The sequence below is a fragment of the Selaginella moellendorffii genome, unplaced genomic scaffold (assembly GCF_000143415.4).
Source record: "Selaginella moellendorffii unplaced genomic scaffold, v1.0 SELMOscaffold_1, whole genome shotgun sequence".
Lineage (NCBI taxonomy): Eukaryota > Viridiplantae > Streptophyta > Lycopodiopsida > Selaginellales > Selaginellaceae > Selaginella > Selaginella moellendorffii.
This window is the reverse complement of record NW_003314262.1, coordinates 3836675-3860781: the sequence shown is the minus strand read 5'-3', so window position 1 is coordinate 3860781 and position 24107 is coordinate 3836675. Positions and strand designations below refer to the sequence as shown.

General features: G+C 46.2%; 8 protein-coding genes across 8 annotated transcripts; 3 read left to right on the top strand and 5 right to left on the bottom strand.

The window, feature by feature from the left end:
- Positions 1–2806: 2806 nt before the first annotated feature.
- On the bottom strand, positions 2807–3315 carry LOC112348417. The gene is made up of 2 exons (XM_024680828.1): positions 2923–3315; positions 2807–2818 (listed from the first exon to the last, which is right to left on the bottom strand). Exons 1-2 carry the CDS (start codon positions 3313–3315, stop codon positions 2807–2809), a joined length of 405 nt encoding a protein of 134 aa, XP_024536596.1.
- Positions 3316–4913: 1598 nt separating this feature from the next.
- LOC112349077 (early light-induced protein, chloroplastic-like) lies at positions 4914–5752 on the top strand. The gene is made up of 2 exons (XM_024682782.1): positions 4914–5342; positions 5416–5752. The coding sequence occupies exons 1-2, from the start codon at positions 4950–4952 to the stop codon at positions 5707–5709; spliced, it is 687 nt and encodes a 228-aa protein (XP_024538550.1). The 5' UTR covers positions 4914–4949; the 3' UTR covers positions 5710–5752.
- Positions 5753–7067: 1315 nt separating this feature from the next.
- LOC112348413 (pentatricopeptide repeat-containing protein At1g09410, mitochondrial-like) lies at positions 7068–8182 on the bottom strand. The gene is made up of 2 exons (XM_024680818.1): positions 8085–8182; positions 7068–7851 (listed from the first exon to the last, which is right to left on the bottom strand). The coding sequence occupies exons 1-2, from the start codon at positions 8180–8182 to the stop codon at positions 7068–7070; spliced, it is 882 nt and encodes a 293-aa protein (XP_024536586.1).
- Positions 8183–8991: 809 nt separating this feature from the next.
- LOC112349094 (probable acyl-activating enzyme 16, chloroplastic) lies at positions 8992–9532 on the bottom strand. Its single transcript, XM_024682852.1, has 3 exons — positions 9343–9532; positions 9220–9289; positions 8992–9155 (listed from the first exon to the last, which is right to left on the bottom strand). The coding sequence occupies exons 1-3, from the start codon at positions 9491–9493 to the stop codon at positions 9080–9082; spliced, it is 297 nt and encodes a 98-aa protein (XP_024538620.1). The 5' UTR covers positions 9494–9532; the 3' UTR covers positions 8992–9079.
- Positions 9533–12507: 2975 nt separating this feature from the next.
- LOC112349074 (early light-induced protein, chloroplastic-like) lies at positions 12508–13354 on the bottom strand. The gene is made up of 2 exons (XM_024682772.1): positions 12905–13354; positions 12508–12830 (listed from the first exon to the last, which is right to left on the bottom strand). Exons 1-2 carry the CDS (start codon positions 13295–13297, stop codon positions 12537–12539), a joined length of 687 nt encoding a protein of 228 aa, XP_024538540.1. The 5' UTR covers positions 13298–13354; the 3' UTR covers positions 12508–12536.
- Positions 13355–15808: 2454 nt separating this feature from the next.
- Positions 15809–16835, top strand: LOC9630690 (BURP domain-containing protein 5). Its single transcript, XM_002962072.2, has 2 exons — positions 15809–15828; positions 15941–16835. The coding sequence occupies exons 1-2, from the start codon at positions 15809–15811 to the stop codon at positions 16833–16835; spliced, it is 915 nt and encodes a 304-aa protein (XP_002962118.2).
- A 212-nt stretch (positions 16836–17047) lies between these two features.
- Positions 17048–18969, top strand: LOC9657919 (ABC transporter C family MRP4). Its single transcript, XM_024680798.1, has 3 exons — positions 17048–18361; positions 18419–18739; positions 18787–18969. The coding sequence occupies exons 1-3, from the start codon at positions 17048–17050 to the stop codon at positions 18967–18969; spliced, it is 1818 nt and encodes a 605-aa protein (XP_024536566.1).
- A 4382-nt stretch (positions 18970–23351) lies between these two features.
- On the bottom strand, positions 23352–24100 carry LOC112349091 (ADP,ATP carrier protein 3-like). Its single transcript, XM_024682843.1, has 3 exons — positions 23762–24100; positions 23541–23706; positions 23352–23486 (listed from the first exon to the last, which is right to left on the bottom strand). Exons 1-3 carry the CDS (start codon positions 24041–24043, stop codon positions 23416–23418), a joined length of 519 nt encoding a protein of 172 aa, XP_024538611.1. The 5' UTR covers positions 24044–24100; the 3' UTR covers positions 23352–23415.
- Positions 24101–24107: the final 7 nt, after the last annotated feature.

Here is a 24107-nt window from a genome sequence, read left to right as displayed (position 1 = left end):
CTTTATAGTTTCCTTGGTATGGCTGGAGTTTTTTGACGATTTGTGAAGGACTTTTCAGGGATAGCAGCCCTTTTAACTGATCTTCTCCAGAACACATCGAAACATGCTACTATTCATGGTTGGGATGAGAAATGTGAAGTGGCATTTCAACATTTGAAGTAGTGTTGTATCTCTGCTCCGGTGTTGAAAATTTTTGATCTTGAAAAGCCTCTTGTGGTTGAGACAAATGCAAGTGACATTGTTATTGGAGCCGTATTGCTTCAAGTTGAGCATCCTCTTGCGCACATGAGCCATAAGTTTGATGCCACACAGTGGAATTGGCCTACTTGAGACAAGGAGTTGTATGCTGTGATTGCTGCTGTGAAGGAATGGCAACATTATCTATATGGATTAGACTTCCATATGGATTCAGACCATCAGTCACTCCAATATTTTAGTCGACAAAAGGATCTTCGAGGCTGCCTTGCTCGTTGGCAAGAGTTCCTACAGGAAATGTCTGTTAAGATCTGGTACAAGCATGGAGGTGACAATAAAGTGGCTGATGCATTATCCAGGATGGTAAATTCTATCTCATTCGTGAAGCTATCTAGCAATCTCTTGGATGAGCTTAAGGAGTTTGTTGACTTTGACTCCTTTATCACTGATACTCGCGTGAAGGTTTTGTTGAGGGACACCTCTACAGATTTGAAGGGTGACAAGTTTGTGTCATTCGAAATACAAGATGGAATCCTGGTGAAGAAGGGTGTAGTGGTTCCTCGTGTTGACAAACTCATCAAACAGATTTTGGTTGAGTGTCAAGATGTGCCAAGTGCTAGGCATTTGGGGGTATTGAAAATGTATATGTTGGTGAAGAGGCATTTCTTTTGGCCTGGGATGAAGTCAGATGTTGAGAAGTATGTATGTGGTTGTTTGACCTGCTAGGCGGTCAAAGTTGATCATCAGAAGCTTGCTGACCTCTATCATCCTTTACGTGTACCCAAGAATAAGTGGGATAACATCTCAATAGACTTTATCACTGGTTTGCCCAAAACCTTTCGAAGAAATGATGTTATTTGGGTTGTTGTGGATCGTTTAACGAAAATGGCTCACTTCTTCCCTGTGAAGACAACAATAAAAGCTTCTGAACTTGCTCAATTGTTTGTAGACCGGTTATTCAATCTCTATGGTTTGCCGGGTGACATTGTGAGTAATTTGGGATCCCAAGTTCACATCCAAGTTTTGGCAAATGGTCTTTGAAAAGCTAGAGACTAAGCTGAGCATGAGTAGTGGTGAGCATCCACAATCTGATAGGCAGACAGAATGCATGAATCAGCTATTAGAAGATATGCTAAGGTCTTTTGTGGGAAATTTGACTCAACAGGGAGTATGGGAAAAATACTTGCCTTTGCTTCAGTTTTCTCACAATTGCACTCATCGATCAGCTATTGGCATGTCTCCCTTTATAGCGATATATAGCTATGAGCCTAAGTCTTTTGTGAGTTTGAATTTGGCTTTGATTCGGGTACCTCATGCTTGTGATTTCCTAGAGGATATGCAAAACAAACTTTAGTTAGCAAAGTTGAACATATGGCAATCTCAAAAGTGAGACAAAAGATTGGCTGATGAGTATCATTGTCATCAAGAGTATAAAGTTGGTGACAAGGTTTTCCTTAAGCTGTCAAATGCACAACGGTCTCTGAAAGGAGGTGGCAGTGCTAAATTGTCTCCATGGTATTATAGACCTTGAACAATTTTACAGCAGGTAGGGGATCTTGCATACACTTTGGACTTGCCAGTTAATTTGAAGATTCATCCAACATTCCATGTGAGCAAACTTAAAGTGTGTTTGCACTCTGGTGATATCGTGGATCAGTCCATCATCCAGGTTTCAGAGATGTAGAGAAAGCTAGTCCGGCCAATATTCTTGCTCAAAGATTGGTGAAAACACGCCGGAAGACCACTAGGGAATTGTTAGTTCAGTGGAATGGTTATTCCATGGACGAAGTTATATGGAAAACTGAAGATGACGTGAAGAAAATGTTTTTGAGTTTTGGTTATGACTTGGATGACATTCCTGAGGAAGGGGAGAATTGAATTCTATAGCTGTATTGCTATATTATTTGAGCCATATATTCTATTCTCATTCTTTTGTTTCTATGATCATATTATCATGTGAGAAAGCTGTATTACTTTCTTTCTTTCATGGCTATTTGTTGCAATGTTGATGTTGCCATTTGCACATTTTTTCTCCATGGCTGTATTGCCTTGGACTCCCTTCATATGAGGCTTGTTTAGCTTCTTGAGGCTATTGTATGTGGCTGGGTCATGTGGGAGGGGAGAATGACGTGAACCACAGGAATATTCCAAGAATATTTTATGGCCTGTGGGATTTAAAGCCATAACACCTTAAGAGTTGGGAGGTTGGCCTAGGGTTCACTCTCTTGTTCGTTTCACAATTGTTCATGCATAACACATTTGGAGCTCTCCAAGATCAAGATCACGGATGGTGGCAGAGGAGCTTGTATGGCAACACAGGTGAGTCTCTCTCCTCAGCCAAGCCAACTTGAGCATATGCTACAGGTTCACAAGCAGTTCCTGTGCATAATCAAGATGCCCGACTTGGGCACTATGGTGGAAGTGCATAAGCAGTGAGCATTACATTCCAGCAGGCAGGATCAAGCTCTGGCATTCTTTCAAAGAATGTCAATTACGTTTTAAGTCCGGAGTCTTACAATATGATTATACAATACAAAATGATATATATGGTCCTTTAAGCATGACAAAGTGCTCCCCTGCGAGTAGAGCTGCTCCACCACCATTTGTCCCGTCATTTGCTCCACTGCAAATGCCCACACCAATCTAACCATTGCCTGTTTGGCAGGTTCACATTAGTTACTTGGTTGATCTAGAAAAAAACACGAAGAAAAATCACTAATTGCTTACCAGTCTTCTGTTGATCATTTCTGGGCCAGCTCCATCAAACGCCATCAAGCTGGGGAACGATCGATCCCCAGTCTCTAGTCGCCTCTCAACCTCTGGCCTGGGATAGAGCGATCCGGACAATGGGACAGCTCCAAACACGGAGCGCTTCTCCGACTCGTTCTCAGCCTGGTTCTTGAGCACCTCCTCGCGGGTTATCTCCTTCTTGGTGCCGTCGAGAACGCCACTGATGCTGCCATCACCACCATCCCTTGATTTGTTCGAGGACGCTCTTACTACTACTAGATTTCTTGTCCCGATGGAGCATGTGGGCGATTGCGATTGGACATGGATCTTGTTGGAGATGAGCGAGGAAGAAGAGAGAGCTGCGATACCGCTGCCTGAGACGAGTGCCATTGTTTTGAGCTGCAAGTTAGCTAGCAAAAAATTCAACTGTGCAATGAGCTACTTTCTTTTACGTTTGAGATAAAGGTATTTATATGGTATGGGGACCGTACATGGCAAAATTTAGATCCTGGCTCATGTCCACTGTATGTGTCACACATCTTTTGCAGTGAAAATGGCCGAAGGTGAAACTTCTCTAGAGAATGGAAGGTGTGATATTTTGGGCTTTCATTTCGTTTTCCAATCGAATTCATACACAGGGATGCTCTTTTGTCTGCACAATAAGCATGTTAATGTAATGCTGTTACTTTAAAATATTAAACAAAATTGTGTTGCATTGTAGCAACCCTTGGTTTGTTTTTTGTTTTTAAATATTTTTTATTACTATATATCATTTGTTATAATCTGTCCAATATGCAGGTGTTATTCCTGCTTTTGTATATATTACATCTTTTATCCATATATGATTTAAATTCGGCTCCATATGTTTTTTTCATCTATTGGGTTGTAAAAAAATATGGAAAGTAAAAATATTATCATTCCCTACTTTTAAAAAAACTATGGCATTTTTAATGTAGATGTTAATGAAAGTAAGATATTTTCATGTGTTCAATTTTTTTAGCTTTGTAAGTTGCTTTTATAAATTCATGATGCTTGCTAGGGGAGACCTTTAGGTTATTTGGTAAAAAAGGAAAAACATAATTGCAATAACTCCTTTACATAAATATATATGTTTATAATAAATAGAAAAAATGCAACTTATAAGTGACTCAGACAAATCCACTAAATCCAAGACAATGATTCTTTAAACTTCTTATAATCCCTTGGGCTTGATTCAGCAGTTTATATAATCATTAAATTTGAGGAGTCTAATTCGTATGTATTCAAATAAACAAATATAATGCAATCCCTTTTGGAAATAGATAATTGCAAGCTTGTTTTGATTTTTCATTATTATTAATAAGCACTTCTTTGTCTCAAAATCTCATATGAATCAACATTCATGATATAAGCTGTTGTTGTTATCATGAGTGCAATATTTATTTTTTATTTGATTTTACAAGACAAAGTTCCTCTCTATACAGATGTGTTGGTTTAAAACTCACCCAGGCGTTTTGGTTCTTCAAGACTGTACGAGTTTTCCATGATTTTCTCTTTTGTTTCTCTCAACTCGTTTCTTTTTCTTTCTCGTGATATACAGGAGAGATAGTCGAGTAGACATGCTCTCAAGTAACCTTCCTTGGCATTTGCCATGTTTTTTTGCAAGTCCATCAAGACCTCCAGCAAGTTTTCGAGTGAATCTGATTAGATCTTGCTTATTAGACATGTCATACATAACTATATACACAATTGTTTCAGGAAAAAACAGCATCCCCATATGCCAATTGCGAAATGAAACGTTAGTTCTAAAATATCACACCTTGCAAACCCTTGAGAACTTTTACCTGTGGCCATTTTCACCGCACAAGATGCGACACATACAGTGGACACGAGCCGAAACCTCGATTTTGCCACGTATGGAAAGTCAATTTTGCCACGTTATACAATCCCCACTCCGTATAAATAGCTTTGTGTCATTTGCCATCAGAAAGTAGCTCGTTGTTGCACTGTTGAATTTTGTTCTAGCTAGCTCCCAGCTCAAAACAATGGCACTCGTCACAGGCAGCGGTATCGCAGCTCTCTCTTCTTCCTCGCTCATCTCCAACAAGATCCATGTCCAATCGCAATCGCCCACAAGCTCCATCGGGACAAGAAATCTAGTAGTAGTAAGAGCGTCCTCGAACAAATCAAGGGATGGTGGCGATGGCGGCATCAGTGGCGTTCTCGACGGCACCAAGAAGGAGATAACCCGCGAGGAGGTGCTCAAGAACCAGGCCGAGAACGAGTCGGAGAAGCGCTCCGTGTTTGGAGCCGTCCCATCGTCCGGATCCTTCTATCCCAGGCCAGAGGTCGAGAGGCGACCAGAGACTGGCGATCGATCGTTCCCCAGCTTGATGGCGTTCGATGGAGCCGGCCCGGAAACGATCAACGGAAGACTGGTAAGCGATTGGTGATTTTTCTTCTCGTTTTTTTCTAGATCAACCAAGTAACTAACGTGAACTTGTCAAACAGGCAATGGTAGGATTGGTGTGGGCATTCGCAGTGGAGCGAATGACGGGACAAACGGTGGCGGAGCAGCTCTACTCGCCGGGGAGCACTGGTCTTTTCCATTTTCTGGCGGTGGCACAGCTATTCGCGTACGCGTCGCTGGTGCCCATGTTTAAGGGCGAGAGCCCGGACAGCAGATCGTTTGGGCCATTTAGAGCCATGGCGGAGCGCTGGAATGGGCGAACCGCGATGCTTGGCTTCCTCGCCTTGGTGATCACCGAGTTTTTCACCAAGACTCCAGTGTTTCACATTATGTAAATTTAATGGTTCCTAGTTTAAACTGTTCTAGATTTTCACTTCACTACATTGAAGCTTCTTTACAAAGATTGCTGCGTGAACGATGCTCTTTCGAATCGAAATTGACAAAGATTCTTGTGTCTTCATTACGCTAGAGTTCTCAAGCTCCAACGAAACACCATCCCCGAGATTCCCGCCCGCAAGAATCCTAAAAACTTGATGGAGCCAAGCAGTGTGTTGAGTCTGGAGCAGCCGCTGGTCCAGGTAGAGCAAGGGAGGGTCAAGAAATTCGGTGGCGATGGCGCCCTCGTGAGCGAAGAGGTGTCACAATTCCTCCTGGGTGAGCTTCTTTTCGAGATCCAAAGGCACGGCAGCGCTTACGGCAGTCTCAAAGGAACTACGCGGGCATGGCTCCTCATGGCTTTGCTCTCCAACTTACTCGCGCGATTCTCTCCAAAGCCCGGAGAGCTCATCGACGGAGAACCACGGAAGTACAAAGCCAAAGCCACCTCCGCTCGCTGCGAGCAGGAGCTTAACGACGTGATCAAATGCCACACTCACGATTTCAAGCTAGACAAGAGTCTTCCCAGCGCTGTTCTTGTGGTGGTGCAAGGCGGGAGGGACGAACCCAAGTGGCCGGACAGCATGTACCAGGCACTGAGCCAGGCGGGCATGGGGGCAGCGATCAGGAACTCGTCGGCAAACAGGCTCCACTGCCTGGTGCTCGGCGATGGCTGGTGGGGCTGTGCAGAGATCCATCCTCTCGGCTACGTGATGGTCAAGCCTGGCAAGCCCGGAAACAAGATCTCGAGCAAGGAATTCAGACGTCAGCTTGAATCCAAAGGGACGATCAAAAGCGGTAGTGCCAAGCTCCTCTCGGAGAGCTTCCAGCGCTATCCAGACAAGAAGAGCTTGTTGGTGGAGCTGGAGGAACGAGTGAGGCTGCAAACCGAGGAGGCGGCCAGGGCACTCAACGCCAGGATCGTTTTCGACAAGATTGTGCACAACGAGGATATCGAACGCAGCTTCTCGCCTGTGACTGAGAAGAGAAGACTGCTGCTCGTAGGAGCGATTGTTTGTGACAGCACGGTCTACGAGAGCAGCATTCTGAGCTTCCCGGTGGCGCGCAAGGTAAGCGCCAATGACAAGCTTCTTGTTTCGGGTCTCCTCCGGATGTTTTTTGGCAACCGGGTGCTGCACTGGACGCTCCCCGGGATCCAGACACTGGTTGCCACACGCGACAAAGAGCTTAAAGAAAGAGTGAATGGCGTGCTAATGCCGTAGACTTTGTTACGCTGGCGTAGAGTTTCGTGCTGCCGAGAATCGATAGCCATGAACAATCACGACGAAATGGTCGAAGTTTGAGATCTTGCTTAGAACTAGGAGACCATCATGTTGGCTGCAAGGACATAACCAGTAGCTCCTCTCGGATCCTTGTCAATGACATTCTTGGCAACGAAATTCCCAAACTCAACGGAGGATCTGTAGCTCCTACATGCCCCCAAGAGGCACTTCCAGTCCACAGTCTCGGGCTCGAAGGGCATGGTTTTGAGCAGCTCCTGGGCAGAATGCAAATACCCGGCTCTCCCCAAGACATCGATCATGCACCGAAAGTGGAGCTTCACGGGCTGTACATGGAAGTCCATCTCTATCGACACGAAGCAAGATCTTGCCGCGTAGACGCTGCCAACGTGGCTGCATGCCACGAGCGCACAGCCAAAGCATCCATCCACGGACACGTCCATGGCGTTCATGGAGTGGAAAACGTATAGTGCCTCGTCGGACCTGCCGTTGTGTGCGTAAGCTGCAAGCAGTGTGGTCCATGCAACCACGTCCCTTTCGGGCATACGCAAGAACAAGGACCCGCAACGACAAAAATGCCCATTAAGGGCAAATGCGGTCATAAAAGCAGTCCACGACACCAAATCATGATTTGTACCACTTTCAAACAGATATTTGGCTTCTAATACACATCCATTTTCCGCAAACGCGCTGACCATTGCTGTTTTTATTTCAGTGCTCTCAATATGTGCAGCTCTGGAAAATTGTCTTGCCTCGTCTAGGTGCCCCATTCGGGCGTATGCAGAAATTAATGCGCATAATGATACAGTGTTTTGCTCCGGCATAGTTTCAAAATAGATTCTCGCTTCCTCCAATTGGCCCCTGCAAGCAAGACACGATACCACAGTATTCCAGGATACCATATTTTTCTCGAACGCAGAATTGAAAAGGTCCATGACTCGCTCAAAATCCCCATTCGTGGCATATGCAGTCAAAAACTTTGTTCCACGTTACAATATCTTTTTCAAAAATATAATCGATCATTTAATTTCTGCATTCTATTAGCTTTCGCCAAGGCTGCTAGCACGGAATTGCACGCCAAAGTGTTCCAATACGGCATGCAGTACGGCAATCGTAAGGATTCTTCCAAATACCCATACTGAGCAGCTGCGGCAACTATGGTTGTCCACGACACTATATCTCTCCATGGCATCCGGTTAAATATTTTCTTTGCCTAATCTACGTGACCATTGTTACTATACGCAGCCAAGTAAACGAGGTCGTGTAGAAAGATACTTTGGGCATATTCTGGGTATCCGGCGTCGGCATATGCTCTGACCATGGAAGTCCACGAGGCTAGATTCCCCTCCGGCATGTCCTCAAACACGAGCTTGGCAGCATCTAATTTGCCGCAGTCTAAGTAGAGACCCAGCATTGTGTTCCAAGAAACTAATTCCTCTGGGGCATGTTCTCCCAAACCTTTTGGGCATCATTTGGCATGGCCATAGCTGAATCTCTCGGCCTGGTTTGCGAGCCGGATCGTGGCGTACGCCGCAAGCAAAGTATTGAAGCATGCAAGATCTCTTTCGGGAATCAGATCAAAGATATTCTCTGCTAGAGAGAGCGAGACGGCTCGAGCGTACCCTGCGAGCATTGCAGTCCACGGAACAAGATTGTGCAAAGGCATAAGATGAAGCAGTTCTCAGGCGCTATCAAGATGCCCAGCTTGGGCATAAGCAGAGATAATGGTGGACCATGAAATGAGATTCTGCTGAGGTATGCTCTCAAAGGTTTGATGGGCTAAATCTAGCAATCGGTATCGTGAACAAGCCGCAAGAATTGCATTACAGCATGCAGTATCTAGCTGAGGCATTCTTTTGAAACCATGTTTCGCGTCCAGCAATTGCCCTTTCCTGGCATAATCACATATCGTAACCGTGCTCGATGATATAGAGGCCATTTTATCACATTGTTTTTGCCACGTAAGATTTTAGCCTTGTGTGTGAGGTATGTAGCTTTCCATTGAAGTGAAAAATGGCTGTTTCACATAGTAAATTGTTATTACGGTTTAAGCATGATGAGTCATTCTTGTACACATATTTATAATGTATTATTGAATAGGTAATCGATTTGGTTCCGGTAGCGCATTAAAATGGCGTCCCTGCGAAGCTTGGTTGCCTTTGGTCCTGTACAGACAGCAAAAGTACGTTAGATGAATCTCACAAAACAAAACCAAAGAATACAAAGTACCTGACCGACAACCATGATTTGATCAATAAGACTGCTGCCTCTTCAATCTCTGTTGGCTCCACATTCTCACCTGAAAAATGATTCTCATGAATACTTGAGAAAAGCAAACGCTTACACCATAACCTGTTGAGAGAACACTAGTTTCTTTTGCACGCCCCTCCAAGACTAACATTCCTCCACATTTTCTAGCAGCGCCAGTTTTCCACACTGGGGCGACCCAGCCAAGATCACCCGTGTCAAGCCAGCCATCACCGTCTATGGCTTTTTGTTGCATCGGGATTCTACGCGACAACAAAACTGAGCGAGATGTGATGCAAGAGTGAAACTCGAAAGCAATGGACCACGAACCATCACTATTCCTTTGTTTCCATTAGTCAACGTTTTCCTGCTTTCGGGATCCCCAAGAAGTTAGAACGAGAGCATGCGCAGCACCACAACGCACAGCACTAACAGCTCCCAAAAGGACGGAGCCGCGTCCTCCTGTTGTGAATGGTTATGGTTTGACAGAGTCCTCTCCCGTAGTGTCAACTCGAGCTTTTTCCGACAATGTAAGTTCTATTCGAGCTGCTCACACAGAGACTCCAACATGATTAGGTTTTCTTGCTCTCAGGTTCTCGGAACAGTTGGAATGCCTCTTCCAGAAACTGAAGTAAAAATTGTTGCTCTCGCTGCTCGTTTTCAAGTTCTGGAAGCGCGCCAAAGGGATGACGAGTTTTCGCGCAGCGACGACAATCCACACTCACAGCTTTCACGCAGCCCAGCAGGGAGTGCTCGTTTTGCTGCATCCACATCATCAAGACAAGTAAGCATTTTCCATGGCTGGAAACCAGGTTTCCAAGCGCTTGGAGGTTGTCTCTGAGCTCCTTATCGCAAGCTCAATCCAGGAGTCACGCATGGCCATGGCTTGTCTTGGTTATGGCCAGCTACCCAGCTATACAGTGTTTGCTCATGATCTTGCTTCAGCAGCAGAGTCATGACGATGGTGTGCTCAACAGGTCCAATGAGGTAAGCTTTCTCGCGTACGCTGGTAAAGCACACAAGAGAAGCCAAGTGTACATTCCTCGACCTCAATCAAGATATATCGGGCTCACAACTCTACGGCTAAGACTTTATGCCTCTGCAGCGTCAATTGGTGATCATCAAGGGATCATGGGGCAGTGCAATCTTCACGCTCCAGAGCTCGGCTTTATTCCCGGATGTGGATCGAAGTCCTGCAACTCTAGCGTAAGAATACTCTCCATACTCCTTGGCTCAGTGGTTCCGAGTCCGGCATACTCTTTTCCACTAAATGTAAGTCTATCTTTTCCTGGTTCCACACTTAACACTTGGCTTCCATAGGTTGCGTAGCCAGAGCTGGCAAGTGGTGCTCGTTCTCTCTTCTGGTGATCTTTCCCCGTGGACTTGTGTGGAGCTCCAGGTGCCGAGTTATCCATTACTGTTTGAGTTGGCGGTGCTCAAACTCAACACAGTTAATCCGCAGCTTCCAATCACCCCACTGCTTATCAAGCTAGTCTGCGTCAACTTTCAAGGAGATTACAGTACTACTAACTGTAAGGTGTTTGTGTTTTTGTTTGCATCATCCTTTGGTTTGAAGTTCCAGCGATCTATGAGCGGGAAGTACATCGCGACATTGTGCCTGAGCGAGGAAAACAAGAAGCTCCTTGGTTCCTTGGTGCTCGGCTGCTGCTCAACGATGATGAAAGCCCTCCATGCTCTTTACGGTTTTATGGCGCTCTTCCCTCCGGGACTTGTGTTGAGCTCCAGGCGCCGATTTATCCATCACTGATTGAGCGAGTGTCGCTTTATGAACCATATCGTAAACTGCACTTCAGATTTTCGTTCTTTACGATAATTGACGAGAATTGCTTTGCAGGGGTTTACGCACTCAGTGTCTTGGACATTCTGGACGCTCTAACTGGACGATTTCATACTGGCAAACCCCAGCATTTGCTGGTTATCGGGGAGCGGAGAGTCACACAGATGTTTGGGCCCCGCTCGTTTTGTGTCATCGACATCAGCAAGATCACGCTCAAGACAAGTAAGATTTTGTCATTCTTTTTATAGAATCATGCCCCTTAGTTTTGTTTTTTACTGTTTTGACAGTGTCGGGGCTTACTTTCCCGTGGCATGGCAGCCTTCGTGCTTTGGAATCGACACTCCCTGATGATGACGATGCTTATACAGATTTAAGTACTCTTCCAAATTCCTTGTGGATTTTAGCTCTGAATTTATGTGTTGATTGAGCAGGAGGTCTTTAACATGTTTATTAATCTTATTCACGAGTCATAAGGGGGCTGGAAATAATTTACATGTACGTTTGAATTCAATTTTCATTCGATGTTTTTTGGTTCTTTTATATTAATTTGCGAATGCAGGAACTATAAATTAGACTCCTCAAATTTATTGATTATATAAACAGCTGAACCAAGCCCAAGGGATTATAAGAATTTTAAAGAATCATTGTCTTGATTTGTGTGAATTATTTATAAGTTGCATTTTTTTCTATTTATTATAAAACTTTATATATATATATATATATATATATATATATATATATATATATATATATGTAAAGGAGTTAATACAATTAGTTTTTTCCTTTTTACCAATTAGTAAATACTCTAAAGGTTTCCCCTAGCGAGCATTATAAATTTATAAAAACAACTTACGAAGCTAAACGAATTAAAGACATGAAAATATCTTGGCAAGTACTTTCATTAACATCTCCATTAATAATGACATATTTTTTAAAAGTAGGGAATGATAATATTTTTACTTTCTATATTTTTCACTTTACAAAAAAAATGGAAATAAAATGAAAAAACCAAGCTCATTATGAAAAGCAATCACTAGGCTATTACAATAATAGTTCGATCACATATAAGCAAAAGAAAATCTTCCCCCACTCCATTTAATAGAGTCTACTAATGAATGTTCATTCTTTTCTTAACGATACTTTTTGAAATAAATGGGTAAGAATCAATGGATATTAATTTTTTTCCTTTATTGGATGCTCAAGTAATAATAGTATTTTATATGTTTATATTTATATTTATCTAAAATTTTAATTAGCTAGCTTAAACTTGGATCAACACCATGCCATCACAACTCCACTGGTTATTCTCAGGATGATTGCCACGAGGTCACCTTAATTTTGAGGAGCCACAAGCCGAGTAAATAGAAATGTCAAACTGTGTCTCAAATGAAAGAGGGATTGGGTGACATAAGTCCTCACATCGTTCTCACGGTAAAGAAACACGATAGCTTCAATGTAGTGAAGTGAAAATCTAGAACAGTTAAACTAGGAACCATTGAATTTACATCATGTGAAACACTGGAGTCTTGGTGAAAAACTCGGTGATCACCAAGGCGAGGAAGCCAAGCATCGCGGTTCGCCCATTCCAGCGCTCCGCCATGGCTCTAAATGGCCCAAACGATCTGCTGTCCGGGCTCTCGCCCTTAAACATGGGCACCAGCGACGCGTACGCGAATAGCTGTGCCACCGCCAGAAAATGGAAAAGACCAGTGCTCCCCGGCGAGTAGAGCTGCTCCGCCACCGTTTGTCCCGTCATTCGCTCCACTGCGAATGCCCACACCAATCCTACCATTGCCTGTTTGACAAGTTCACGTTAGTTACTTGGGTTGATCTAGAAAAAAACGCGAAGAAAAATCACCAATCGCTTACCAGTCTTCCGTTGATCGTTTCCGGGCCGGCTCCATCGAACGCCATCAAGCTGGGGAACGATCGATCGCCAGTCTCTGGTCGCCTCTCGACCTCTGGCCTGGGATAGAAGGATCCGGACGATGGGACGGCTCCAAACACGGAGCGCTTCTCCGACTCGTTCTCGGCCTGGTTCTTGAGCACCTCCTCGCGGGTTATCTCCTTCTTGGTGCCGTCGAGAACGCCACTGATGCCGCCATCGCCACCATCCCTTGATTTGTTCGAGGACGCTCTTACTACTACTAGATTTCTTGTCCCGATGGAGCTTGTGGGCGATTGCGATTGGACATGGATCTTGTTGGAGATGAGCGAGGAAGAAGAGAGAGCTGCGATACCGCTGCCTGTGACGAGTGCCATTGTTTTGAGCTGGGAGCTAGCTAGCAAAAAATTCAACTGTGCAATGAATTTCCTTTCTTTAAGCTTTTTTTCCAATTCTAGAATATTCTTTCTAAAGGGCACACAGATATTTATACGGTATGGGGACCGTACGTGGCAAAATTTAGACCCTGGCTCGTGTCCAGTATGTGTGGCACATCTTGTGCGGTGAAAATGGCCGAAGGTGAAACTTCTCTAGAGAATGCAAGGTGTGATACTTTGGGACTTTCGTTTCGTTTTCCAATCGAATTCGTACACGGGGATGCTCTCTTGTCTCCACAATAAGCGTGTTAATGTAATGCCGTTAGAAAGACTTGAGAGGCCGTCTGGCGCATCAAACACGACTATCTCCCCTGTATCACGAGAAAGAAAAAAAGATGAGTTAAACAAGGTTAAAAAAAGATTTCGTGATCCACTTGAGAGCTAGTTATTTAGTGTGGCACATTTCAAAGGGATTCTCAGTATTGTTGTAATCACACATTCAAGTTCTACTACCATCTAGAGGAATTCCCTCTTTCTGATGATGTTATATATGCTCTAACTTCTCAAGATCAACCTTCTAAGTTACCTTCATTCAACAAGGATGCACTCAATTTGCATGTGTTTGGAAAGATTACTAGGATCACTGCAAAGACAAAGAAAACAAATGCACTTTCTAGTCCTCGTTCCTTATTTTGTGATGTAAAATGTTGGGAAAAAGTCCAATAATGGCAAGCTTACTCATTCTTGCAAACAATCACAAAAACTTTTGCTAATGAGTGCAAGTATAGAGCTGATTTGTTGGGAGTTGAGTAAACTTGATGTTAGGTGTCAAGCATCTTTACATGCACTTGGATTCTTTGCTTCTTTGCAAGCAACTAATTGGGAAGCTCCAGCTTCAACATCTTGGATTGCAAGTTTTTCATAAGAAACTACCATCACCTCTTGGCTCAATTGTCATCATGGAATTCCTTACACATAAAATGGTGTCAATGATATGCCAATGAAGCAAGGGTTGTAGAAGACTAAGACAATCCATCCCACGGATTGCAACACAATAATGAACTTGATCAAATTGAAGATGCAAGTCTTTGTTGGCTGAATTGGCAACAATTCTTTTGGATTTGCCTATTAAATGCAGTGAGCAAAAACTATTGTTTGGCGGGAAGGAATTGACAATGAGGGGAAAGCACTAAAAGATTTCCTTCGTGAGTTCATAGATGTTTTTACATGAGATTACTTGGAGCTGAAAGGCATTTCATCAGACATTATTATCCACAATTGAAGCAAGCTCAAAGTCAACTCAATGAGCCATTGGTCAAGAAAAAAGTTCACAAGTTGATGAGGAAGGCACATGTATTCCTTTTCCCCATTAAGGAATGCTTGGCGATCTACAAAATCAAATTTCTCTCTTGATTTTTTTTGTCTCTTCTCTCTCTTTTTTTGTTCCTGGCATTCATGGAAGCTGATAAAGGATTGCAACACAGACATTTTCTAGAACACCAATGTAAAAATGCTAGTTGAATGTTTTCTGTCAATTGTTCTGAGATACAAAAGGATTGTATGCAACACAGTGATTGGTACGAGACAGGAGGAGATATTTGCTATGGAAGAGGGGCTTGAGCAAGCCACATGAGATTTCTTTTAAAATCTGAGCCTAAGCTTTGTCAACAGGGACAACATCACTTTTCTGGTATATCCAAAAAGTGATTTTTATCACTGTTGATTGGATTAGATTTGTTTATTGAATGACAGCTTCAACCAGGTTGACAGATTCAACTTGGCACTACAAGCTATCAAGTATTTTTCAAAGTCATAGCCTGTTTGTTCAAGATATATAGACATCTTTGGAGTCACTACAGCACATGGTGATGTTTAGGCACAGGACCATATTATAAAGCTTCCTGATGGTTTCTAAGCTAAGTGATAAGTTTCTCTGGCACCACCACAGCACGACCATGGCTGATAATTAATTGCAGCTCACTAGGAGCTTGGTGGAGAGTAGTTGCAAGCTGTTTTGCCAAGGTGTTGTTGTGGAAGTAGTGCTGCAGAGATGACATGATGGTGCGATCCAATAAGGATGGTGTGCCAAGAGATGGCAAGAGATGGTGAGATGCTTGAACTTACATAGCTTCAAGCACCAGGTGGTTTTACAATTTAACTGCCTGCAGCTTCTTTGAGCTTGTACACAGGAAGAGCTATAGGATCAGTCATTGTCTTAAAGCTAGAAGGCAATGGAGGAACTTAGACTGTTGAACGGGCTACGACCAGGTTCTCCATGTTGAGCAGGCGGGAGTTATGCGTTCTTGACAATCTACATCCGAGAAGGAAAGAAAAAGCAGAAAACTAAAGATTGACTGGCAAAGGGAGAAAAAGAAACCCAACCGCCTCGACAATGAAAGCTCTCCGTGTCATCGCATAAACGAGGTCGTTAGTAGTACTTATGAAAGACTTGGCTTACCATAGCTGGCAGCCAGTACATTGAGTGGTCCCACAAGCAGTCACACAGTCAAGATGCATAAACAGAAGATGAGGTGATTTCAACTATAAAAACCATTATCAATCCAACACTCACCCACACCATGGCTAATCTTACTGTTCTCATCCTTTTCTCTGTCTTTGGCATCTTTTTTGTGTGCGCTGCAGGACTCACTCACTCAAACGAATGGTTCAATGGCAAAGATCCATTTTCGAAAACTTCATCGCTTCTCCAGTTTCGCTGGATCTTGGTAGCAGCGGCTTCTGCAGTGCTGCTGGCATTCGGTGCAACGACACTGGCCTTTCACCCTGTTCCAACAAGCCTTACCGCCGAAGACTCCTCGATGCCGAGCTCGATGGCGCCCTGGTCTGCGACCCTGTTCGATCGATTCAGGTTGTCAACACTCGCCGCTTCTTCCATCTCAGTGAATTCACGCCGGGGTCTCTTTTCACGTTCCCAGCCTTCTACAATGCCCCAGCCACGCGATTCCTCGCTCATCCCCTCGCCGCGAAGATCTCATTGGACCCGCAGGAGCTTCCGGTCACCATGGCCACTCTCCACATTGTCAACGCCCCCGTCATGAAGCTCTTCATGGTGTCGACGCTCTCTGCGTGCGCGCATGCTCCATCTTCCATCGAGACCAAGAGATGCACGCCGAGCTTGAGAGAGCTCTCTAGCTTCGTTTCGGTAGCCCTGAACACCACGTCCCCGGTGGTTCGCGGCTCCAAAGGCACTTCCCACATGGATCAGCTGCTAGCCAACAAGCAAGTGCAAGTTCGCAAGCTGGCAGAAATCGTCCCGGTTTCAAAGCCTCACGTCGCGTGTCACAGGATGGCGTATCCTTTCATGCTGCACTACTGCCACATGGTACAAGGTACCCACGTTTTCTCTGTTACGATTGCCACCCACCACGATGATGAAGTCGAATACTTGCTCGAGTGTCACACCATCACCAAGTACATGAAGCCCGGCAATGCGATCCTCAACCAGCTGGGTCTCAAGCCAGGAGAAGGCGAGTTCTGCCACCTTGTTGAATCGTCCGCTCTCATCTTCACAAACTAAAAGTGACCAAGTGTTCTCTTCCATAGTTACCGCTCTCATCAAACTGTGTTCTCTATATACGCTCTTAGCAATATATTACATTGACGGAGACACTAGGTCTCCATTTTTGTCCTGTGAGGGCGAGGGGGAACACTCTTTGTGCGTGGAAAGGTTGGTTTTAAAAAACTAGCAGCGCTAGCCATGGCGGCATCACCATTCTTCGTGGCCTCGGCATGGAGCGCCACTACTTTTCGTTGGCTGGATCCACTCTTTGCCACCGGGAACCGAAAGCCGCTCGAGCACTCCGACCTCGCATCTCTCGGCAAAGTGAATCTGGCGTCGGCGAGCTTGGACGCATTCCAGAGGCAAAGACGCCGCCGCTGCGGCCCGGCGATGATCTCTTCCAGTCGCGGGCTGTCTCTAGCTTGGGTGTTGATCCTGGCGCACTGGAAGCAAGTGGTAGTGACTGGCGGCCTCTCGCTGCTGCTGCTTCTCGTCTCGTTCGACAACCCCTCTTGATTACCGACTTCGTGTCCCGGTCCCCGGCGGCCCGCGGATACGCACTCGCGGCCGCCTTCATGGCTGCCAAGCTCGCCACCAATCTCCTGGAGCGGCAGCACAACTTTCGCATCCAGGTGATGGACCTCTACGTCCAGTCGTCGCTCAAGGCGTTTGTGTTCTGGAAGGCGATGGAGACGGGGGCGGCGGCGGCTCCATCCATCACCTTGGTGTCGTCGGACGTGCTCGAGGTGGGGGTCTTTTGCTGGCATCTCCATGACTTCTGGACGCTCCCGCTCCAGTTTATCATCGGAATTCTGGTGCTCTACAGGGACGTGGGAGTCGCGGCCCTGGCCAGCTTTGTGTCGCTGGGAGTTTGCATAGCGTGTAGCTTCCCGCTGGGAAAGAAGCAGGCAAGTTTCCAGGGGCGGGCCATGAAAGCCAAAGGCGCTCGACTGAGAGCTACGTCCGAGGCGCTGAGGAGCATGAGAACGCTCAAGCTCCACGGGTGGGAGACTAGCTTTCTCCGGGAGGTGGAGAAGCTTAGAGCTGGCGAGTACCAGGAGCTTCAGCGGTGTTTCTTTGTGCGAGCGCTGTCCAAGTTCGTGTTTAGAGTCACGCCCACGGTGATGGCCGTCTTGACGCTAGTAATGTCCGTCGTCATCACCTCCTCTCGCCATAGCTTGACGTCCGGAAAGCTTCTCTCCACGCTCGCGGTGTTCCGGCTCCTCCAGAACGTCCAGAGCAAGCTCCCGGGGTTTGCTTCTTCGGTGGTGGATGTTTGGGTGTCGCTGGATCGGCTGTCAGAGTTTTACCAACGCGAGGACGTGACTTTCCAACCCAAGCAGCTCATGAGCGGTGGAAGAAACGCCATCGAGATAAGTCGAGGGGTGTTTAGCTGGGATAGAAATGCCGCCACCCCCACACTCGATGCCGTCACTTTGGACGTGGTGGAGGGAAGCTTTGTAGTCGTCTCTGGAGGAGTTGGATCGGGGAAGTCGAGCTTGCTCTCGTCCATCCTCGGCCAGATTCCAAAGCTTTCGGGAGAGGTACGTTTTCTTCAGTTCCTAGTTTTGTTCTCTTAGAAAAAACTGTTTTTGCTGTAGGTGCGAGTGAGAGGCACCACAAGTTACACTTGCCAATCAGCGTGGATCCAGAACGCGACCATCAAAGAGAACATACTCTTTGACAGCGCCATGGACAAGCCCAGGTACGAGAGGGTCATTGCGGCATGCCAGCTGAAGAAAGATCTAGAGATGCTAAGTCACGGCGACGGAACTCACATTGGAGATCGAGGAGTAAACCTGAGCGGAGGCCAGAAGCAACGGCTTCAGCTTGCAAGGGCCGTGTACAAAGACGCGGACATTTATCTCTTGGACGACCCCCTCAGCGCTCTGGACGTAAAAACCTCCAACTTGATACTCAAGGTACTCTTTTGTGTTCTTTGTGGACATTACAAACATTTTCCTGATAGGAATGCATTCTCGGACTGCTGCAAAACAAGACAGTGTTGCTGGTAACTCATTTTCAAGAGGCTGCCAAGCAAGCAGATAAAACGATCGTAGGCCTCTTCTCTTATCAGACTTTCGCGTGCTTTCTTATCTTTGGTTCTCCAATTTCTACAGGTTCTACAGGAGGGAACAGTAAAGATACTTGATCATCTGGTCGACAAGGCCTTTCCACACAGCTCTTTTGACAATTATGCAGCGACCGAGCAGAATCAAGGAGAGACAAGCATAGTTTCGTCCAAGCAAGAAGGAAAGCTGGCCGAGGAGACACAAAGAGGGAGCGTTAGCGGGAAGATATACTGGGTTTACATTACTTCTCTATACGGAGGAGCCTTGGTTCCACTCATACTTGCTTTCGAGGCTATCCGGCAAGGGACAGACGCAGCTGCTACTTGGTGGATTGCCGACATGAATCCAAAGTTGGATAGCTCCCAGCTCGTCATGGTCTACTTTGTGTTGTCTCTCGGGAGCTCTCTGGCTCTTCTATGCCGGGTTTTACTCGTCTCCTTCGTGGGGCTCAAGACTGGACAGTGCTTCTTCCTCAAGCTGTATCGCTCCGTTTTCCTGGCAACCATGTCCTTCTTCGATCTCACTCCAGTGGGGCGCATTTTAACTCGAGTATGTATGTGGTTCTTTTACGTGTTTTAAGCTTACATGCAGAGTTTGGTTTACAGGCTTCCACAGATCAAAGCTCCATCGATCTTTACGTGCCGGAGAGATTCTCCGAGCTTGCGTTGTTTGCGATGGATCTGCTCGTAATTCTCGTTGTGACGTGCAGTGTTGCTTGGCCGATTCTATGGGTGTTTATCTTCTTGACTATCGTGGGATATAAGCTACAGGTAACATTGTCACTATTGTATGTTTTTTCATTGCTTGTGTGGTTTCTAACAGTCGTTTTACATCAAAACTATTCGCGAGCTGCCTAGACTTGTGGAGCTCCAACGCGCTTCCGTGGTTCATCACCTCGAAGAAACACTAACCGGTCTCTCCACGATCAAAGCCTTCAAACAAGAGCTGCCGTTTCTCAACAAGATGCTACAGCTGATCGATGACAACAACTGTCCCCAGTTTTACAACTTCTCCGCCATGGAATTCCTGGCCTTGAGAGTTGGCTTGGTTGCGGACATGGGTTTCGTCTTCCTCATGCTCTTCCTGGCCAGCATTCCGACCAGTGCAAGTAAGTCTATAGTTTGAATCCTTCGCTCTTTTTCTCTTTCCTTTGTTTATGCTCAGTAAAATCTTTTGGCTTCACAGGCTCCGCAGGTGTTGCTGTCACGTATGGCTTGAAGCTAACTACAACTTTGACATGGACTCTGTGGAGTCGAATTGACACCGAGAAGAGAATTATTTCGGTGGAACGCGTAATGCAGTACGCTGGTTTACGTAGCGAGGCGAGAAATCAATCCCAGCCCCCTCAAACCTGGCCAGAAAATGGAGCTATAGACTTCATTGGTCTCAAGGTACGGAGTCCGATCTCTTGCCTTTTTTTTTTTTCTAAAAAAACAAACCGAAGGTGAGATATACACCAGAGGCGCCTCTAGTTCTCCGCGGGATCACTTGCGGATTTTCGGGCGGAAGCAAAGTTGGAGTCGTAGGCCGCACAGGTAGTGGAAAATCGACACTGATTCAAGCACTCTTTCGAATTGTGGAGCCAAGGTCGGGTCGGATTTTGGTTGACGGGCTGGACATTACCACCGTCAACTTGCACAGCTTGAGATCCAGGCTGAGCATCATCCCGCAGGATCCAGTGCTGTTTGAAGGAAGTTTCAGGTACAACCTGGATCCAGTCGGCCAGTATTTGGATCACGAAATCTGGGAGGTAAACTTGTATACAACCTTGAACTTCGAAATTTCGTTTTTATCTTCTTTCCTAGGTGCTTCGAAAGTGTGAGCTTGTGGCAACGATCACGGCCAAAGGAGAAGGTTTGGATTCCAAAGGTTAGTATTTCTTGCATTAAGCCTTCACTGATTATCTTGGTAACTCGTAGTGTCTGGAAGTGGGGAGAATTGGAGCATGGGTGAAAAGCAGCTACTTTGTCTAGCAAGGATCATGCTCAAGAGAACAAAGATTGTGGTTCTAGACGAAGCAACTGCCACGATTGATGGCGCCACGGAGAGAATCATCCAAGAAAAAATAAGCGAGCATTTTCAAAGCAGCACCGTCCTCACGGTGTCTCACAGGCTCTCCACCATCGTGCAAAACACAGAACGAGTTTTGGTTCTCCAAGACGGTAAGCATCCAAAGCTTTATTCTCTTGGAACTCTTTCCTTAACTTCTTTCTCGTGATACAGGAGAGATAGTCGAGTTTGATGCACCGGGCGTTCTCTCGAGCAAACCTTCCTCCATATTTGCCAGTCTCTTGCGAGAGTATCAAGATTTCCGGCAAGCTTTCTAATGGCATTACATTAACACGATCAATCTGGCTTATTGTTTCAGACAAAAGACATAATCGTGTACGAATTCGATTGCAAAATAAAACGAAAGTTGCAGAGTATCACACCTGGCATTCTCTTACCTTCGGCCATTTTCAGCACAAGATAAGCGATACAGTGGACACGAGCCGATGATCCTCGCACCGTATAAATATCTGTCTGTCATTTGCCATAGTCATCTCAAACGTAGAAACACAGTAGCTCATTGTAAATTCACTGCACAGATGATTTTTTGCTAGGCAGCTCTCTCTTCTTCCTCAACAAGCTCCACCTCTTCGCAATCGCCCACGAGCTCCATCAGTTTGCGAAATCTAGCAGTACTGAGAGCGCCCTCGGATGGTGGCGATGGCGGCATCATCGGCGTTCTCGACAGCACCAAGAAGGAGATCACCCGCGAGGAGGAGCTCAGGCCGAGAACGAGTCGGAGAAGCACTCCGTGTTTGGAGCTGTGCCATCGTCCGGATCGCTCTATCCAAGGCCAGAGGTCGATCGAGAGGCGACCAGAGACTGGCGATGGATCAGATTGATGGCGTTCGATGGAGAAACGATCAACGGAAGACTGATAAGCCATTGTTGATTGTTCTTTTCGTGGATCAAGCAAGTAACGAACGTGAACTTGACAAGCAGCCAATGATTGGGTTGGTGCGGAGCGCTGGAACGGGCGAACAGCAATGCTTGGCTTCCTCGCCTCGACAAAACGTAATTGAACAACTTCATAATCACATATGGTCAATGCCAGAGTACGATACAGATAGCCCATCAAACCTCATAACCTTATTTCCTGATTTGCCTCCGCTTATGCCCATCCTGATAACGCCCGGGAGCTGCATACAATCTTGTGGACTGCGATTCTCGCTCGCTATAGAGAGTATCTTTGATCTAAAGATCTTGTATGCTCCACTCGCGTAGCCAAGGAATATTGATTTAATAAAAAAAAAACATTAGATCCAAATGTTAAGCCAGATAGCTAGTTATTCCAACACAAATTGTCGTAATTCCACCCAAGAAATCGCTGTTGAAACAAAGCAATCACTCATGAAACCAATTATTACATATTGCTCCTAGAATAAAGTTCTTAACCTTTTTGAAAAAAAAAAGCCTTTAAACTTCGAGTGGAGTTCGCAGGCTAGCAGGAACAGCAGCAGCAAGCACGCTGACGCCGTCCTCGTCGCCATCGCCCACGGCCATGGTGCTAAAGCACACATTCTAAAATCCCTAGATCCAACAAACAGGGGGCTGTGGAGCTCTGGTGAGAATCATGTGGATGTCGAGCTACATTGCGGAGAGCAGCCGCGATGTTGCCAAGGACATGGCCAAGGACTCCCTCCGAGCTTCAGCAGCGGCGATCCTGACGCCGGACACTGTCTTCCAGGGCAAGATCCGCAACCTGGTGAAGTCGGACCGCAGCAAATACAGCAAGATCAGGCGGTCCTCGCGCTCCTTCCTCCACAGGATCCTCTACTGCCAGTCAGGGATCTCGAATGAGATCGCCTCTTCCTCTTCCAGCAGCAGCAGCAGCAGCGGCAGCGGCGGCCGAGGGATCAACCCCAAGTCCATCATCAACCACGAATTTCTTGTCATCGTGATGAAGATCCGGGGGAAGCGGCACATCTTCCTGGCTGAGAAGTGCGGATCCGGAGCGAACTGCGGCATCAACATCAGGGCCGTCAAGGACGAGCCGGAGGAGATGGGGGCTTTGGAAGAGGCGCAGGTGTCGGCATTCGACTGCGAGGACACTCCCATGAATCTGGAGGAGGTGCTCGCCATTCTCGAGGACCACGACCCCAACTACGCCGCCCAGGAGAACAACTGCTGGAAGTACGCAGTGCAGACGACGCAGGGGCTCCTCATGGCGTGCCAGGCGGTGACCGGAAAGGCGCACTTCGGGGAGCAGGCCAAGCTGGTGGGAGCAAAGGTGACGGTGAACCACGTCCGAGAAATGACTGCTAGAGGTCTCCAAATCCTGTTAAATGTGCTCAGTAGATGACCTGATCATCGTCAGATCCACCCCAACTTCCTCTTTTCATTCTTCCTTTGATCGAATTCTCCCAAATCCCTGCTCCTATTCTTGACTAATTTCTTGAAGAAAGCCTCGGGCTTTATATCAAACCTGTTCTTCCATTGATGTTCATGTCCAGATTCTGAGAAAGCAAGATTGAAAATTACAAGTTTTCGTGGTACCACGTAGTGATATGTAGTTGCAGCTGATCATAGCCCGAAAGAACACCAGCTCCTGCCATTCCCACAAGCACATTAGTTCCTGCGCCTCTGAAGAATGCCCGGGGACCTTCGTTCTTCCAAATAAGCCTGAAAGCATCGATTGCGCCACGGTACTTCACAGCTTCGCCCGAAGTCATCATCATCCTGCGCCGCACGGTATCGAAGGGATAGACAGTGAGACTGGAGAAAGTTGTCACTACCCATCCAACAGCGAAACTAGCAGCAAAGCTTCCCTGTGTCAAAACTTCGGAGGTTTAGAAGTAAAGCTCGAGAGAAAGATAATCGTACCTGGAGTGATCCCACCAGAACAAACGGCTTCACCGAATCATAGATGCCGAAGTAGAGGCTGCGGTATAGAACGATGCCAACTATGGAAGCGCTGAAGCCTCTGTACAAACCAAAAACACCATCGGTTGCCAGAGTTTTCTTGTATACATCGGTAAGACCTTGGTACTGGCGAGCACCGGTCTTCTCCAATTGTATGGTGTCGTTTGCGAGCCTGGTACGTGCAAAATCGAGCGAGTAGACAAGCATGGAGGATATCACACCAGCTGCTCCTCCAGCCGCCATGTTTCCAATTATCCATTTGCAGTGGCCATCGCGTTCTCTGCTCAGGCCGAAGAGATCCTTGATG

Bases quoted from the DNA above. Each gene is read 5' to 3' on its own strand.
- LOC9657919 (XM_024680798.1), top strand. From the start codon at position 17,048: ATGGAGCGCCACTACTTTTCGTTGGCTGGATCCACTCTTTGCCACCGG. The intron at 18,362-18,418 runs GTACGTTTTCTT...TTTTTGCTGTAG, and splicing joins TTCCAAAGCTTTCGGGAGAG to GTGCGAGTGAGAGGCACCAC. The intron at 18,740-18,786 runs GTACTCTTTTGT...TTTTCCTGATAG, and splicing joins CCTCCAACTTGATACTCAAG to GAATGCATTCTCGGACTGCT.
- LOC112349091 (XM_024682843.1), bottom strand. From the start codon at position 24,043: ATGGCGGCTGGAGGAGCAGCTGGTGTGATATCCTCCATGCTTGTCTAC. The intron at 23,707-23,761 runs GTACGATTATCT...GTTTTGACACAG, and splicing joins TTCTGGTGGGATCACTCCAG to GGAAGCTTTGCTGCTAGTTT. The intron at 23,487-23,540 runs GTCCCCGGGCAT...TGGGAATGGCAG, and splicing joins GCTTATTTGGAAGAACGAAG to GAGCTGGTGTTCTTTCGGGC.
- LOC112348413 (XM_024680818.1), bottom strand. From the start codon at position 8,182: ATGCCATGGAGAGATATAGTGTCGTGGACAACCATAGTTGCCGCAGCT. The intron at 7,852-8,084 runs GTATTGGAACAC...TCTTGCTTGCAG, and splicing joins CGATTGCCGTACTGCATGCC to GGGCCAATTGGAGGAAGCGA.
- LOC9630690 (XM_002962072.2), top strand. From the start codon at position 15,809: ATGCATAAACAGAAGATGAG. The intron at 15,829-15,940 runs GTGATTTCAACT...TGTGCGCTGCAG, and splicing joins ATGCATAAACAGAAGATGAG to GACTCACTCACTCAAACGAA.
- LOC112348417 (XM_024680828.1), bottom strand. From the start codon at position 3,315: ATGGCACTCGTCTCAGGCAGCGGTATCGCAGCTCTCTCTTCTTCCTCG.
- LOC112349074 (XM_024682772.1), bottom strand. From the start codon at position 13,297: ATGGCACTCGTCACAGGCAGCGGTATCGCAGCTCTCTCTTCTTCCTCG. The intron at 12,831-12,904 runs GTAAGCGATTGG...CTTGTCAAACAG, and splicing joins AAACGATCAACGGAAGACTG to GCAATGGTAGGATTGGTGTG.
- LOC112349077 (XM_024682782.1), top strand. From the start codon at position 4,950: ATGGCACTCGTCACAGGCAGCGGTATCGCAGCTCTCTCTTCTTCCTCG. The intron at 5,343-5,415 runs GTAAGCGATTGG...CTTGTCAAACAG, and splicing joins AAACGATCAACGGAAGACTG to GCAATGGTAGGATTGGTGTG.
- LOC112349094 (XM_024682852.1), bottom strand. From the start codon at position 9,493: ATGCAACAAAAAGCCATAGACGGTGATGGCTGGCTTGACACGGGTGAT. The intron at 9,290-9,342 runs GTTATGGTGTAA...ATCATTTTTCAG, and splicing joins AACTAGTGTTCTCTCAACAG to GTGAGAATGTGGAGCCAACA. The intron at 9,156-9,219 runs GTACTTTGTATT...CTGTCTGTACAG, and splicing joins AAATCATGGTTGTCGGTCAG to GACCAAAGGCAACCAAGCTT.